This window comes from Oculina patagonica, chromosome 1 (genome assembly GCF_052425735.1).
Source record: "Oculina patagonica isolate OP01 chromosome 1, crgOcupat, whole genome shotgun sequence".
Lineage (NCBI taxonomy): Eukaryota > Metazoa > Cnidaria > Anthozoa > Scleractinia > Oculinidae > Oculina > Oculina patagonica.
The window spans coordinates 25,627,243-25,645,017 of NC_135758.1; the positions used below are offsets into that span (position 1 = coordinate 25,627,243).

The 17,775-nt window shown below is 38.3% G+C and overlaps 2 protein-coding genes across 2 annotated transcripts; both read left to right on the top strand.

Annotated features, from left to right (window-relative positions):
- Window positions 1-1,212: 1,212 nt before the first annotated feature.
- LOC144642477 (uncharacterized) lies at window positions 1,213-9,855 on the top strand. The gene is made up of 11 exons (XM_078501443.1): window positions 1,213-1,714; window positions 2,163-2,271; window positions 2,473-2,595; window positions 2,706-2,772; window positions 3,670-4,604; window positions 4,930-5,022; window positions 5,598-5,690; window positions 7,044-7,217; window positions 8,078-8,178; window positions 8,693-8,823; window positions 9,239-9,855. The coding sequence occupies exons 1-11, from the start codon at window positions 1,248-1,250 to the stop codon at window positions 9,406-9,408; spliced, it is 2,463 nt and encodes an 820-aa protein (XP_078357569.1). The 5' UTR covers window positions 1,213-1,247; the 3' UTR covers window positions 9,409-9,855.
- Window positions 9,856-12,892: 3,037 nt separating this feature from the next.
- Window positions 12,893-16,539, top strand: LOC144643075 (ZP domain-containing protein-like). The gene is made up of 6 exons (XM_078502218.1): window positions 12,893-13,039; window positions 13,150-13,518; window positions 13,706-13,931; window positions 14,479-14,628; window positions 14,843-14,970; window positions 15,458-16,539. The coding sequence occupies exons 1-6, from the start codon at window positions 12,973-12,975 to the stop codon at window positions 15,685-15,687; spliced, it is 1,170 nt and encodes a 389-aa protein (XP_078358344.1). The 5' UTR covers window positions 12,893-12,972; the 3' UTR covers window positions 15,688-16,539.
- The last annotated feature ends 1,236 nt before the right edge of the window (window positions 16,540-17,775 follow it).

A 17,775-nucleotide genomic window follows, 5' to 3' on the forward strand; every position in this document is an offset into this window, starting at 1 on the left:
ATCAAGTGTACCTGGCAAACGCGAAACTGCGTTCACACATTTTTTAATCCTTTCAGGCGAAAGTTACGTTTGCGATCATTATTTTAGCAAGATTATTACTTTCGGAATATTTCTGCTTTCGGTGATTACTAACAACCGTGACATTTTATCGCCACTTTCGGATGGTCGACTTATCGGGAGATCGTTACTTTCGGGTGGAACTTATAATAAATTTAACTTTACTTTCGAGCCTGATGGCTCATCAGTAATTAGCTTATCCTAAAGAAACAAACACGAGCACAATAAATACCGTATTTCCTCGTAAAATAACCCGGATGATTATTTTATTTTTTTGTATCAAAAAGAGTGATCGAATTCGAGGAGGGCGATTATTTAAAACGATCTCGCTCGCTGAAAGTATTGCCGTAAACATTTTGTTTTATTTTCCCATTTAATCATAAAATAATAACATCAAGTCTATTGTAACAGGGCTCGACTTTCTAAGTGTTGGCAGTTTGGTTTCCTTGGCTAATTTTCAGCCTCAATCATGTCAATATCCTTGGCACTACGGTTTGACAATAAAATTTGACAGGTACTTGTGATAATTGGATAGTTCGTGGCTAGTCTGACGCAGCGTTTCGTCCCGGCCAAGGTACTCAAACTTACGTCTAGGGTTTGAGTCATTTCTATTCCAGTAGTAAATTTGAAGGAGGCAATTATTACAAATATTTCCACCAAAGAGGGGCGATTATTCGATCGAGGGGAGCAATTAATTTTGGGACGACTATTATTCGAGGAAATACTGCAGTGTACATTTCCCTAGGGGAATTCCCGTATTAAAAAGACGGGGATGTTCACCATATTACGTATTTTGTTTTCACTTATGGTGTTCGGGGCTGTACGCCAATGTAACCTCCAAGATCGTGTTTAGGGTTGCACGTGAAGAAATAAGTAAATAAATGAAACTGTCGTCATACCGTGTTGGCGATCCAATCAGGCATGAAAAGTATTATCATTTAGGTTCAAAAAAGTAAAAGCTTGACCTACGCCCAGATCGATCCATTTCCTTTTAGGGGTTAAATTAAAATGTTTCGACGAGTATTCCCCTGCACACATCCATGCCTTGCACGAATGCTATAATTATGCAAGATCATCACTTATCGCATGATTAAATTATTTTCTAGCTATACTGCCGATTAGTGTGCAATGTTATAAACCTGTTTCCCTTGAAAGCGTTTTAAAAAGCACGTTTTTTTAATTTTTAGACAATGAAGACAGCGGAACGTTTATCATGTGGAGTTGGCAATGTGTTCAATGATCTCTACCGTCAGCTGCTACTCTCATTTGAAATCTTGTTTTTCATGAAAGTGGTACAAGTTTCAGCGTCACAAACAGGGCTGATAATACTCATCGGGCAAATTGCAGACGCTTTAATCTCTCCTCTAACCGGATATCTTGGTGACAGAGTCAATGTTCCTCTTTTGTCAAGTAAAATTGGCCGCCGTAAATCTTGGCATCTCGTCGCAACAGTTCTGATGGCAATCGTCTTCCCTCTTTTGCTCAATCGCTGCTTTCTCTGTGATGGCAGAGATCAAAGCTTGCTTCTACTTGTCTATTATAGCCTGTGGTCTGCGTTGACAAACCTTTGTTACAACATGGTGGAGATCAATCATTTAGCGTTTATCTCGACTGTGGCTGAAAAGGTGGAAGAATGCACAGCACTAAGCGCAGTGAGGTTCGTATTACTCTGATTAAATATCATAATTTATACTGTGCGATAGGTTTAATATCTAGTCTGTCCCTTACTTGTCACTGCGAAAGTTAAAACCGACCTTTGATTTATTTTCAATTGAATTTTTCTAAAAAGCTACGATTTCGAGGAACCTATACTTGCCAAGCTTCAGCTCTCACAAAATTGGCTCATTTGGTTCCTATGAATTTTATTAGTTTAATTTATCCTTTTACTGTTTAACTAGAGCACTAGCTTAAGTGTAGTGTTCAGCGGATTTTATCTTATTGAACTTCAATACAGTATTTAGTGTCATTTTTACATCGGAAAGTATTCTCAAATCCCACATTTCAAATAAAATTTGTTCTTAATTAGCTCGAAGTAAACTGGTTTAAATAATTAAAGAATCTCCAACATGCAGACGGTCTTCTTACCATTTGTTTGTGTCAACTAGGACTGTGTTTACCTTCTTAAGTGGTGTTTATGTTTACGTCATCGTATGGGCCGTTCTTGGACAAGACAGTGGAGATAGCATTGGACCTAAATCCCTGCAAGATTTTGCGGTTGGTACTAGATTTTTAGCTTGTACAGGCTGATAGGTTTTTCTAGTCGTCTCAGCTAGCTGGCTTACTTGATCTTCTTCAGTGAACGATTTAACTGTATTCCTTGCGGTTCTTACTCTGATTTTGTAGCTTACCCTCTTTAAAGCTTTTGTTACATTATCTACCGTCCACTACTGAAGGTGTCATCTTAATCTTTTCTAGCACCTCTGTTGGATTGTAACCGGAACAGGAATCTTCTTTGCAGCCATTTTCTACATCGGCACAAAGGAACCCAAGAAGCGTGCACGTGTAAGAAGATCCACTATGACATATATGGATTTTATGGTAAGTAAAGAAGGACTCTTTTTTGATTTCTTTGAAAAATGTCTTTCTCGATGTATTATTTCCACACTAGGCTTAATGTCCAACTCTTTTTCACATTTATTTCTTTGTAGAACAGCGACGGACTGCTAACAGGTGTCCTCGAAATGGGCGGCAATAAAAGCAAGTCTCGAAAAAAAGGTAAATAAAATTTACTCAGACGTACAAACTAATTTATAGCCCACCGTAGTAAAACGGGGGAAGGGATGAATCTCCCTCCCCTTAGGTTTAAATTTTCGTCTTATTATGACACATCAAAATTAGTTTGCATTAAGTAGATAGCAATGAAATTGCTCTACAACACGATGTAACTTCTGTTGATTAAGATGTCATTAAATTTGCCATCTTGGATGTTGCTACCAAGAAAGGATAGAACAGTAATTTGTAGAAGGTGAAAGGTGTTTTATAACGGTGTTTTAAACGTTAAAACGTTTCACAAGCAGAATGCGTGGTAGAACACTGTTAGGCAAGAATTTCTGAGCCGGATTAAAAAATTACGAAAATTACTGAATGTTGTTTTAACGTTGTTTAAGTAGTGAGTAGTTTCACAGTAGTGCTATTTAGCATACGCTACCGCCCCATCAAATGAAGGTTGGTGAACTTAGTAATTTAGTTGTGTATCAGATGAGTTCGACGTGAGCTTTAGTTGAGCGAAGCTTTTAGTGGTAATGTTAGAATATCTTTAGGGGGGAAAGCTCCACGAGAGGTAACCAAGGCTCTGGCCAGATCTTCTGAGCAACTTCTTTATTTTCTTCAACACTTCTCTTATTCTAATTCCAAACTCGAAGGTTCATCAACTAGATAGTAAAATTGTAAACATGTTTGGGTTCGAATCTCTGTGACCTTGGAAAACTTGAGACCGGTTCCCGAGACATACTTAAGATAACAAATACAAACAGAAACAAAATTATAAACGATTAATCATGAACTAAAATTACTGAGCTCTAAAAATAATATTTCACTCCATAACAGTAAGATGAGATGAGCCTTGTATTACTGATGATACTTTTGTCTTTCACTTTAATTACTCTCTTAAAGACGCTCGAAGGACCATTATGGCAGATGTATTTGTTGAATTGCTCATGGCTTCATCTTACAACAAAACAGTCTTTGACGAAGGGCAAGAGGTCACCGAGGAAGTTGAACATCGTAAGCGAAAGAAAAGTTTCCTGCAGAAATTTGTTGCTGCTGTTTTTAACGACGAGGAAGCCAAGGCTGGTCACAATACAACACACAAGACCGAAGAAGCAGTTGAGGAACCACAAAACAAGGAAAGTGGTGACCACTTGGTTTTAGAACTACACAATTTAGATCGTGATCGCAGAAAAAGCTTTGTAGTGCGTGTCATTGACGGACTCCTATCTAGATTAGACCACAGTCAACAAGAGATATCTACTGTCAATTTCGAACACCAAGTTGCAGTAAACAGCGCACATGGTGAATACGAAACTGGTGCACAGGAAGCGCCCCAGGATGAAGTAAAAAAAGACACCGGGGAATGCTTCAAGAAGTTTCCTACCATTGACGAAACGACAGAGTTGGCAATCGGAAGAGATGACAGTGCAGACGTTTCTATTTCAGCCAAATATAGAAATCAAGTTGACGTGCCTGTTACCATTGATGGCAAACTTGGTGTTCCCAATTTTGAATTTAGTGAAGATGTGAAGAAGGAAGAGCTCAGTAACACCTCAGTCGTTCACAAAACAAGAAAATCCGTGGCTTTTAGCCTGCCAGAAACTCCCGCCATAACACAAATTGACGAGAAAACAGCAAATGAACTCCAACTTGATGATCCCCTTGAGAAGAAGGTTATCATGACCGGCGGTGAAGAAATGCAGATCCATGTTCAGCAACAGCCCACAGACACTGATGTGCATGATAATGCTGGGTCACCACCGATCATCCGCTGTTCACATGCTAAGAAACGTCCCAAAACAGTCAAAGACTGGTTGACGGATCCAGATGTGTACAAGGTATGCCATGATCACTCTCTTCCCTCTCCTCGGAATTCCAGTTTCTAATTAAGTGTTGCGGTTTATGCAATCACCAAATTACGTAAAATAGAGTCTCTAGGACAATAAACAATGTACAAGTCGAAACACTAAGATCTCCCCTGCCCCCTTCCCGGCATAGAATGCTGATATTAACAAAATTTTCTGTTGCCCAAAGGTAGTCTGTATAATTGGAAAATATAATTATTTTCCAATTTGTGGTTAAAGTAATAGCGATGTAAATATAATGAAGTGTATAACATAGTTAACTTTAACAGCTTTTATTATTTATAATTATTATTTACAGGTTGCTGTAATATTCACATGTTCACGCCTCGTTCAAGACGCAGTTTACGCTTATTTACCATTATTTCTCACAGAAAGACTGCAGTTTGCAAAGGTAAATACCTTGACGGGTTTTTAGAAGTTTATTTTCGACTTTGTACTGGGTAAGGAAGGCTCGAAAACGCTGTTCTTCACATCTTGGTAGGCTTGAAGGATTGACCATTTTTGTACCGGCCGTAGACAGCGTGAGATTTTAAGCTGATTCCGGACCTCTCTTCTGTAATCAAGGCACTTCACAACCGCTTGTTGGGCGTTGACCCGTAGGTTAATATAATTTGGGATCGTAACTGACGTCATGCAACCAAAAAAATTTTACGTGGCTCTTCACTTTATCCATAAAAGCTATCATAAAGCGTGGATCGACTCAAGTGTCCTCGAGAGCGAGACATTTTTGCGACTGACATTTAAGTTAGCTTCGCAACACTAAATCTTCTAAGTTTATGAATCTACTTCTGAAAGGTTTTATGAAATATCCTTTTTGATCGACTAAAATTTGAATGACTCTTTTCTGACTTTACTTCAATGCCTCAAAGACTGACTATTCCAACGATAATTTGATTAAATTTGTTTTTACTTTGTATCAAACAGCAGTGTCTAATAAATTTGTTTGACTTTCTCATAATACTCTAGGAAGCCATTGCCTATTTTCCATTGGTTCTTCTGATCAGTGCATCTATTGCAAGCACGTTTTGTGAAAAACTTAACAAAAAGATTGGAACTAAGGTAAGTTCTTGATAGCATGTTCTTAAAGCCAGAGGTAGCAGGCCTTGGATTCACAACACTTTAAGGCTGGCTACCTTATCCATTAATTTTTTAAGTTAATCAGTGGAACACTTTTGTTTATTTGGTGATGATAAGGCCTATATTCACTGACCTCTATACATATAACTCCTCCCTATAAAACGTACCTGGAACACTGCATAGCTGCTATAGCCGAATTTCTGGATGGTTTTATGAATGGGATGCTAGCTGCTTTTGTTACAATTTTCAGCATTTTAAGTATGCATTTCATATACACGAGCATAAACAAACATTAAGATGAAGATAGATAAATCGTAATGTCATTTTATTGCGGGACATTCCTGTTACTTGACAGTCCGCGGTTTGTGGTTCTCTGACCAATCAGGAGACAGTACGTGTTTATGGCGTGTATAAAAGATTAGTGATCTTTTACATTCGCCCCTTCCTACTATCGCCATCATCCTGTACTCAACTATCTTGTCGCTAGATCGAAAATATTCCCACCGCCTCCCCAGCCACCGACCCGCGGACTGTCATTTCTTTTCGTCTTAAGTTTTTTATAAACGTGGCGAAATTTTTGACCCCCACCTTTCCTAAAGACATGTACGTGATTGGCTTTAATAATTGTTTTAAAATAAAACGTCACTTTCGTGGCCATTTATCCCAAACACTTGGTCTTTCAATCTGTGTTCTACTTTTCTCTTCAGCAAACGAGTGCGACCCATGCAGAGCTCACGATTTCGTTACCTCCAAAATAAATGCATCGCAATAAAATAAGAAGGGGCACTATAGGAGCTAAGTGCCTTAGCCAAGGGACACAATGACTTTGAGTAAACTTTCAAACTAGGCCACTGGATTTCAATAATTTAATGAATTATCCACTAGCTGTCTGGGGTTTCCATGATGCAATTATGCGATATAATTTTGTTTTAAACACAAATGAATAGTACTCCAAGACATTGTGAGATAAAAACTAGAAATCAAATCGGTAAGGCTCTCCTTTTCTCTTACCAGGATTCACCTCTTTCGATGTGTTTCGAATGCTTTAGTCCTTCGTAAGCCTTAAAACAACATCTTTACGGTTTGATATGTTTGGAAACCAAACCGAATCGACTGGATGAAGACCAGTGACTTTCTGAAACAATCAGACTGAATCCTGAATTTAAATCAAACTATATTGTGCTACCGCCAGACCTGAGCACCATGCCTGTGTATGTGTAAAAAGTAATAAATCAGGGTTTAAATCAAAAGTGAAATCGAGGAATAGTGAATGATGAGCCTAACATAAAAGACTGAATTGACTGAATTTTACCTCTGATTTTTCTCCTCTTCCAGTGGAGTTACCTTTTGGCAGCTTCTCTTGTGATGAGCGGTACTGTTTGGAGTTATTTTCAAACTCCCTCCACCAGACAAACAACCTATGCACCAGTTGTTATAATAGGAAGTGGTATGTCCATTATGTACGTGATGGCACTGGCTTTCATCACTGAACTGATTGGAGAAAACAAGGTACGCGGTTAATGCTTTTAAGTTGATTTCTATTCTCGTACCCAGATCTTCTCAACCCTCGGAGAGAACATCTGGTAAAGTTCGTTTTTGCTTGCGTCAAATCAAAAATCTGACACACGACGCAACTACGCATGCTCGGCATTTAAGTGGATGGAAAGCTTGCTTGGTCTTTAAAAATAGGTCGTAATCTACTTTCCTATAATGGGAAAGACCAATAACTAAATCTTGAGATCGATTTGGATAAGAATAAAGGCGCCACTCAGGTTTTGATGATAAATTCAAATCTTCAACCCATTGCTTTCAACAGTGGTGAAAAAGAGCGCGCGCTGTGTTTGACGCGTATAAAGAAGATGAACGCTTCAGATTTATGAAGGTTTTTAGACATTTTTTCTTCACATACATGGTTATTGACCCCTTTTTGAACTAAGAAGCTTGAACTAGAAATTTTTTTCTGTAGCTATTTCACTTAAGTTTTTTATAAGGCCTTTATAATCCATCATATTTTCCTACCAGCTCACGTATGTGCGCGCGTGCAAAACAAAGTTTGTATCCGCGCAAATGCTGATGCAATTTATTAACCAATCGGAATGGCGAACTAAACGGACTTGACTAGATGTGTACTACCGTGGTAAGTAGAGATCTGGGTACGAGTTTAGGTTGATTTCCTTTCTACAGCACTGTTTATCCTTTCCAACGTAATTTCGGGCCAAACAGCGCACAATGTAACTATTCTATTTGGCTACGTTCAACCGTCGACTTCTTTGTGTAGCAGAGTGGTGGAATTCAAAATTAAAAAAAAAAGATATATACGTCGAACCTTATGTTCACTGGAAATCATTCACAGTATCATAAATTTTCAGGAAACCAGTGGATCAGTGATCTCCATTATCACTTTGATCGCCAGACTGTCAAGCGGCGGCCTTATCATTGGGATACAAGGATTTTATCCGGCACAAATGGAGTAAGTATAACTAAAGGCTGAACGTTTTCATGTAAAAAAGAATTCAGTTGTATATGTATAAAAAAAATATTTAAGTTCTTTTGAAAGCAATAATATCTTTCCATGTGCAACTTAATTAGTTGACGCAAATAATAATTGTCTGGTCGCACTCGATGCTATATATAGTCCCTAACACCTAAACAAGTAAACTGAATGTTTTTGAGTCTGCTAAGCGTGTCGTAAACTTCAACGATAATTAGGCGATATGGGCGTGTTCTCGGCGGGCGAGGTTGGATAGGGGAGATACTCTAAAATATAACGATATGACGTTTAAATAAGAGATCATGAGTGGTAATTATTTTTTGAGCACACTTTAATGAAATGAAATGCAAAGCAATCTCTTAAGATCTAAATCTGACAAGCTCTTAAACTTCGATTCCAAGAAGCTTACTAACGTACCCGCATGATTTACAGGCTTGTGTGGTAAAATAAAACTGTTGTCTGATTTTTGACATGTTGGTGATGCTATACGTAGTACCGACTCAAATGAGGCGATAAGCAGTTATGTACAACACGTCTTTGCAATGGCGCCTGGGATATTAACTCTGGTTGGATTTCTTACTGTTTTGCTTTTCCAGCCCTCGGTATTATCCTGCAGGAATAAAGGTGGGTACTGAAAGAACTGCAGTATTGCAGTTCTTATAACCAAAAATTCATAGAAGTAAAAGCGCCAGCTATTGAAAGGAATCAATATTCCCATTAATGATGAGATAGTCGCTAAAATGTTCAGAATTATCTAACCTTAAAGCTCCTGAAAGAATGATCGTCTCCAAGTGCTTAACAATTAATGCAAATGGATGGAACTGGGGGTGGGGTGGAGAGGCTGCGGAGTCGGGCGCAATCTGTCTGAACGGACTTTCTACGTTAATAATTTCTCTTATTTCAAAGTGAATACAACTAAACTTGGTCATCTGGACATAAATCATCTGGAGATAATTTTGTATAACGTGGTATTTGTTGCGAAACTAAATGTTCATTCTTCACTTTAACGCCGAGCTATTCTTAATATTTCCTTTTATAGCGCCAAGGGATAACACTGACGCTCAGGCAGAGGAAGATGACTCTCCCCCTTATGACGTTCTTTCTCAGTTTACATCCAAACACGCAGAAATTCCAAGCGTTTCCACGGATGCAAACCAAAGCACAGACATGGCTGTGGTACATTCTTATCCAGAAGATACAAAATTATAGATGTCTTATTTTTTGATCCACTTTTGTATTATCACTTTTATGACTGACATAATAACAAGCTCGTGTAACCAAAAGGTCTATTGCAAATGTTTATAAGTAATTTAGGGAAAAATCATAAAAAGTCCGAGTTACGACAATAATTTACAGATGGTTGTAAGGCAGTAATGCAATATCCAAATGCAAACAAACGACATCAGTTCCCAATTCACGCGCTGCTATTTCCCCTATCCGTTCCCGTTGTCAAGTCCATCCGAGTTAATCGAAACCCCGAAGACAGTATGGCATTACTCCTGAAAACTCATCTTTTTTTATCAAGACTCCGTCCCTAGATCTGGAGCCTCTCAAGGAGAAAAAAAAAACATATTTCCCTGATCAACTCGGATGGGCGTGGTAAAAAAGAAAAACAAATTTGAAGCACATCGGTGAGACCAAAGGAGTCGAAATCAGACTAAGTTGTTTTAAGCTTATTTGTATATCATAACATAGATAACTATTTGTTAATAAAGATATAAAACGAAAAAAAGATCTATAGTCGTCGAATGAACATCAAAGTCTCTGAGCGTACTCAAAGGACCGTAAAATACAAACAAGAAGAAGTCATGGCGGTGGTGATAATATCAAAACTTTTTTTGAGCCTAATGGTGGATTTCCACTGACGCGTAATTTTTTACTTGCGCGTAAAAATTTAAAGACAATGTAGGAATGACTTGCGTAAACGTGCACGTAAGTCGTTCATACATTGTCTCTAATTTTTTTCACCCACGTAAACGCATGTAAAAAATTACGCGTCAGTGGAAATTAGACTTGGGTCTTTATTACTTTCGTGAGTGGGGAGCATGTTATCTCAATTTTACCATGTTTAATGATTAAAGGTGGGTTTACACTGACGCGTAATTTTTTACCCGCTAACGTGCGCGAAAAAAAAAATTGCGACAATGTATGAACGGCTTGCGTACACGTTTACGCAAGCCGTTCATACATTGTCTCTTTATTTTTTTCACGCACGTAAACGCGCGTAAGAAAATAACGCGTCGGTAGAAATCCAACATAAAGAACCTCCTTGTTTTTTCTATTTTTTGTAATATTTTATCCCAAGAATATGCACAGCATGACTCGACCTGACTTCTGAATCCTTACAATGCAATTCTTAACATTTCACGCCCTACTGCCAGTCATTTTAATAAAATAAATTCAAAGCGGGCGGCTTGTGAGTTTTAAAAAGACGACCAGTTTGAGGCTTATTTTCTATTGACAAGGTCACCTGTGTTATCACTTATGCATGGTGGAATGCAGTCTGTACAATAAATGATTTTGTAGTTTGTGATAAACACAAAACTAATCACTGACGCAGCATGGGTTCAGTAATGCTTCCCTTTTTTCCAAGAAACCGCCCAGCTTGGACTCATTAATAGCACGCAAGCAACCAACTTGAAAAAGTATGCAAACTATTTATCAAACTATTTTTATCAGTCAACTATTGACTGTTTCATAAACGCGAAATTGCTTGTACTGATGCTTAGAGAGCACTCCATTAACAAACAGAATCAATCCTTTGGTTAAAACACAAAACGCATTACATGACAACAGTGCTTATGCTTGGCACAGCGTGGCGCCAGCAAGCTCTCTATCTAACTTCTATTTCCATTTCATAGAATCTGCGGCTTATCGGACACATTGCATATGACATCTTTTCTAGCTTGCAATAATGTTTATAGTTAATCCAACTACTTACATCAGTCAATTCAAACGCACCATCCGTTATGTACTTTGGTGTTAAAAATTCAAAACACGTCACATGGAATCAGTAACATTGTCTCAGCACGGCATGGTGTCCTGATAATTGAAGTTGTCTAAACTTCCGCTATTATTTCCAAGAATTTGCGCAGCACTGGGCCAACTACATGCCGTTCCTTTCCGCTTGTAATCATACAAGCATTAAATTCAACTTTCTGTAACAGTGACTTATTTGTGTCTTTAAGTTTCATCCTCTCAACATAATCAGTCTGTTATTGCGTGTCTTCGCATGTCTTCGCATGTCATAAGTAGTTTTGACTTGCACAGTGCGACGTCAGTATTTCTCTTTCTAGCTAAGCCACTAAGCCTAAGGAGCACTACGTCATGTAAAATTGTTGCCAGTTTGTTATAAACTAAACGCTACTAACATAACTTTTTGCTTATCACTTATACTTATTTACTATTTAGGTTTCAGACACGAAATTTGCAAGCAGACGCTTCTCTCAAAATTCTCATTGTTATCCCACAAACTTTGATGACTTAACACATCATTGGGTCTGGGTTATTCATTTTTTCATTTCCAAGAATTTGGACAGCATGGAACATGCTGACGTCATATTCCTCGTGTTAAAAACAAAAACAGTTTCAAAACCATGCTGTCAACCGCTTATTCAAACTCTGCATGAAACATCTCAGACACAAATTATCTGCTACAATTGCTTTCACGGAGCTTTCTAATTTCTTTACATGGTTCACTTGACATGACGAAGGCTATTATGGTTATTTTGAAAAGAAATCTATGCCATTTTATTCCTTTTTAAATAAACAGCTATATAGTATCTATGGAAAGTACAGAATACTATAACAAGATTGGGAAAGTACTTAGAAAATCTTAGATATTTTAGTGAAAGACTTGTTTGTTAATACAATAGAGAACAACAATTAAAGTAATGTGAAGTAAACACAATAATAGTTTTAATTTGCAGAGGCGGTAGAGCCTTACAAATAAGAAGTAACGTTGAGTGTTGTGAGAACTCAAGTTAGGTTTAAATCGATGTGAAGGTTTTGTTTTTACTGAAAACGTATTTCTCCTAGTTTTGCATCAGGTGTATACGATGGTTACAGTTGTCCATAAAGTTAATGAATAAAATTATTCACCAAACGTAAATTAGCCATTTGAATGTAGTTTCTAACTTTAAGGAAGATATATATTTCCCATACGTCGCTGGGAAGTATATCTTGAGCGCGCGTTTTAGGGCGTACTTGTTGATAACACGACAAGAATTCGAAACTTCTTTTGCTGATAACATATTCAGACAAACAACTTCTTTGATGTGTCTTAAAATAGAACACGCGGGACATCTTTTGTCATTAGCACATTAAGGAAGTTAAGCGTGAAGTTAAGTAGACCATTTTGAGATTTGTATTTGTGTTTTTAATGTAACGGCGGAAAAAGACCATAAGTGATTAGAAGAAATAGATTCTGCAAGTCAAAATTGTACGAAATAAATTGGAGTTCAGTGTGTTAGTCGGCAGACCATTTCAAATGATTTCGCATCAGTGCTGATGGGGTGCCGAAGTAAGGCACAGTATAGTAAGCAAGAACAATAGTTAACTACAATGAAAGAAAGTTTTTTCAATCATATAATTGAATTGCTAAAATCCGTCAATGATTGGCTTTTGTGCGCACTTCAACAGGTTTGATTGACGGAAAAAATTAAGACTCAAAAGCTCACGCCTTTTGCGTGCCTCGAGAGTTTTCAAAGTGGTGTAGTTTCATTTTGATTCACGGCGAGACTGGTTAGATTCTTCAGCAGCTTCGAGAACAACATGATGCAGTGGACCTTAGCAGCTGTTTTGATCATTTCGGTTTTGGCGCATTCTGTGGTTGGCGATGGTACTGTAAAGTGAACGTAGTCTGTCGCCCTGTCAAATACAATGGGTTAAATGTGGCATTTGTTGCGGTTTACTAACTGCTAATATTGTAGTCTTTTGACTTCGTTTCAGAACCCAGTGTTACTTGTGGTGATTATGAGATGTTGGTGTCTTTTGAGAAGAGCGCTTTTTCGTCCCTAGATGCGAGCCGGCTGCACTTGCAATATCCGTTTTGTCCAGCTTCGGAAAACTTCACGCATATATATCTAACTACCTCTTTAAACGACTGCGGAACAACGTTTGTGGAAACAGGAGACACTCTTGTTTTCTCGAATAAAGTTATACAAGACGCCCTGGCAATCCAAGGCTCTGGGGATGATGGCTCTACCTTGATCACTCGAGAGCATGACTTTGAACTTGCGTTTCACTGCAGCTATTCGAGAAAGAAGCTTCTCAGTTTGTACTTCGTTCCCGAGGGGAGAGTAGATGTACCTGGCGTAGGTATGAAGGAGTTTGTCTTTGATGTCGCTTGGAAGCGAAACAAAGATAATTTTAATATCCACCACTGTTCCTAACCTTTAAATGTACAGTTTATCAGACCATAACTAATACATAATCCATCTTTCAATTTTTAGTTTGAGATTTTGATCAAAACGGAACTAATTGAGATATTCACGTTATTTTTCAGGTGGCTTTGGTAACTTCACCTTTCGGTTCAATGTCTACAGAAGCTCTGCATATTCGACACCCTACAACGACAATGAATTTCCTGTGGAAATGACTCTCAATGATTACATGTATTTTGAGTACAGCGTCGATTCAAGTGCTGACCTGGTGATAATGGCTGAGAATTGTAGGGCCACAAAAAACCCAGATTTTTATTCGTCCCCGCATTACACCATTATCGAAAATGGGTACGTATTAATTATAAGCTGCCGACAAACAGAGGGACATCATGATGTATCAGGGACAAAATTGCAGCATTTGCGCACACAACTGAGATGATGTAACGAGGATATGTTGCAGCGACGCGTCGCCTCGTGAGTGTTGAGACTTTTGAACGGACGCACCGCTGCAATATGTCCGGCTTGATCCTGCTTCGTGCCGCTGAGACAAGTCTATGCAACATGTTTTCAAGCGTGTTGACAACTCAACGGGCTCACGAAGATGTTTAGTGGCATTCTAACCCATGATGTCTGTCTTGAAGGAGTACTAGTGTTATGGTTTAACGAATTATGTTACGGGTTGTGCATTTACAACCATTCTTGTTTGTTTTTAGTTCCTTTCCATTCGGATGGCAAAAAATGACCCAGCATGACGTTTTTACTTTTCTTCCCCTTGTCATAAGAGTCAACCCCTTTGGTAGTTGTAACAGTTTCACAAGCATTAGCTATCTCTTAAAGCAATATTTTTGCTGTAAACTTTCCCAATTATCCCTTTTTTTAACTTTAAACTTGATAGATGTGCACGCGATACATCACTGATACACGACTACGACACGTCCCGTAACTACCAACGATTCCAGTTCCTGGGATTCAGGTTCTTTAACAACTACGACACGTTCTACTTGCACTGTGAACTGCTGGCCTGTCACCAAAACTCTAATTCCAGGTTAGTTTAACCGTGCTCACAGAAGTTTACATAGCACGTTCCGGATATTTGCAAGAGTGGAAGAGTGGTAAGCGTGGTCTTTGCATTGCTGATTTAAGATTTTGGTATACTAAGCCTTGATTTGACTTGGTGCTAAAACAATCCACTTGTTTAGTAACACAACCTTACCAAAGGTTTCATAGAAGTAATTAACTTGTAATTTGTCAACTAAAAGGTGTCAACAAGGGTGTTTGAGCGGGAACAGGAGAAAGAGGCGAGAGGTAGAAGAAGAATACACATCATCGGACGTCGTAGTCATCACACGAGGGCCTCTGGTGATCAAAGAAAAGAAGGAAGCTGCGGGTAAATAGCTGAAATCTAAAGTTCGTGAATTTGAAAAGTAGTAGCTATGCAAGAATTGCATGTTTACCGTGAAAAGCAACGCACTTTATCGTAAGAAATCAAAAATGATAGAAGTACTTTTTCCACCCAGCATAAATCGCACAGAAACATTTGTCAAATTTATTATAAACTGAACGTGGAGGCGTTAATAATAATAACAATAATAGAGAAGCCTGCTGCTAATGGTTTGAGCATCAAGGAGTTAATAAGCTATAACGAACCAGTATTGCTAGTATTGTAGAAGAGCGAAATGCATCTTTGAATGACACGCCTGCATGACGAAGCGGAAGATTTGTGCTGTTTTCCAAAAGGCCGCCGAACCAGTGGCATAGCTTTAGCTGTGTTTAAGTTTTGAGACTTAATAAAAGGGAAATTATAGATTTCCTAAATCAGTGAATAAATCCCCGAAATCCTATTTACAACGTTACACTTTTTCCGACGCCGATAGGTACAAGCAAACAATCTGCAGCTGTAATTGGAGGTGCGGCCGCCGCTGGTGGATTTGCCCTGGTCGCAGTGATAGCCCTGGCAGTTTTATTTGTCAAGTACCGCATTGCGCGACTCTTACTGAACAAGAACAAGGTCGGAGACCTGTATGCCACCCAAGACGAGCAAATGAGCAGATCAAACGCTTACATCAAAGAAGAGGACATGGTCGAAAAGAGTGACGCGATGTGAAACGATACGGTTATTTCTTAATCTCTCTTGGGGCACCAGTTTCTGAAGACCCGAACGAGGCGGAACCAATTAATTCCTTACTGATGACGTGCAATGCAGTGTAGTGTCCCTGATTGGCTACATGCTAGTTGAAAAATAGCCAATCAGAGACACGACATGGGTCGCCATAATGTTTTGTCATCTGTAGGGAATGGCTCAAGCCTGTCATCTTTCTCAGAAGTTTACAAAATGGTGCCAAAATAGAGATCTCTTTTTACTCAAGCTATTTCTCTCACAGGATTAAAACTGCTGAGAGTTTCGTTTGTCCTCGACCTGAAGTCATGTTGCATGGTATTGATATTCATTAAGGTTTTGCATGAAACGACCCGTAGTTTGTAACTTTTAAATGCCACTAGGGTCACCTAACGAAAAAAATATGGAAGTTTTCAGATGAGTCGGTTCAAGTGTAATTTGGACCTTGGTATAATCATGAACTTTGTATTTTATAGACGAAACGAAGTATAATCTGAGGTTTTCGTGAAATTTGTATCAGCTATTAATGTTTTTAAATCAAGGGACATCTGGGGATTTTTTAAGGAATCCAGAATGTTGTCAGAATGCACACAAAAAAGTTTAACACTACGTTTTTTTCAGTTATTACACAATTATAGCAAAGATAATCTAAAGGAGCAAAATATAGCCTACGAGGTTAAAATAAGATGTGAGCTCGTATTAGTACAGCATAGATCAGAAGAAAACAAATTCTGATTTGAAATAACATATAAGTGTATGCAACGGCCGTGCGACTTGCGTTGTTTTCAAAAAAATACGATATATATATTCTTATGCACGAAATAAAGATAGTTTGTTTAATGATGTATATATCCTGATTTTGTCTTGAAAGAAATGGTAGGAGGAGTTAAAAAGTGTGTTTTCGATTTTGTGAAGTTAACCATCGATTGTATATGCAAATTATTTAAGTTAAATTGCAATCCCTGGAAAACGAAAAAGATTGTGTGATGACATACAAAATATATGCTAACCAACAACTCAAAAACGTCGCAAACTAAAATTTAGTTCTGTTATAAACATTGTTGTATACCAGACGACTGTTCAGTTTGGTTACACGAGGCTGTTTACTTTAAATCTTGGTATATTGCCGCCAGCTAAAGTTATTTTGTCTATGATTGTGAATATTTTTGCAAACATTAAGCTAGTGCACGCTAATTGCTTAACCTTCAACACTTTCTTTATTGTCTTGCAATTGAACCGGCGATATTTGTCCAAATGTCCAACCAGCTATGTCCATTTCCCAGACTCGTTTTTGTGTAGCCTATAAATAGTGGTTGATGCACCTTCACAACAGCAGCTGCTGTGGATTGACTTCCTCTTTCAACGCTATTTCAATGCAAAGCGACGCTATTCTGAAATCACTGCAGGTTGTCACTAATTGTTAATGCACTGAGGTGCACAAGTTGTTGAAGAGTTTAAACCAAAAAATGCCATGTCCATGTCATGCCATTAATTAAGCGATTTTGCGAAAAGGGTTCAGACAAACAGGCACCACCACTGAAAACCCGTATTCAAGTTTACTGAATCGTTTGAACTATGACAGTTATGCATCATACACTTATCACGCATTTATTGTGAGTAGTATTGGACCCAGTAGAATGATGAAGAAATAATGTTAATTTGTACACAGTGTAAAGCCAATCAGTTAGTAAAACGAGGAATCTGGAGTTGTTCCATAAGATACTTTCTACGAACAGCGAACATCATGTTGTGGCATTTCAACCAGCATGACGTTAACACTTCCGGGTCAAGAACTGCTGAATAATTATCATGGTAATGAGGTTTTATTGTGAAAGGTTAATAAAACATCGAGTCAAATCTAATGTTGAAATACTTCGAACTGTCTTTCTTAAGTAAATGCGCAAGTTGTTTGGACTCGTGATGCAAGAGGAACAAGTGCCTTACTTATTATTTGAACCTAAAGGAATCATTAATTAATCTCAACGCCTACGCCGAACACTGAAGTGTTTTTGGTCAATCTATACTTTAAAGTAACCTCACCCTCCAACCCGGTCATGAAGAAACCTTCGCTTATTA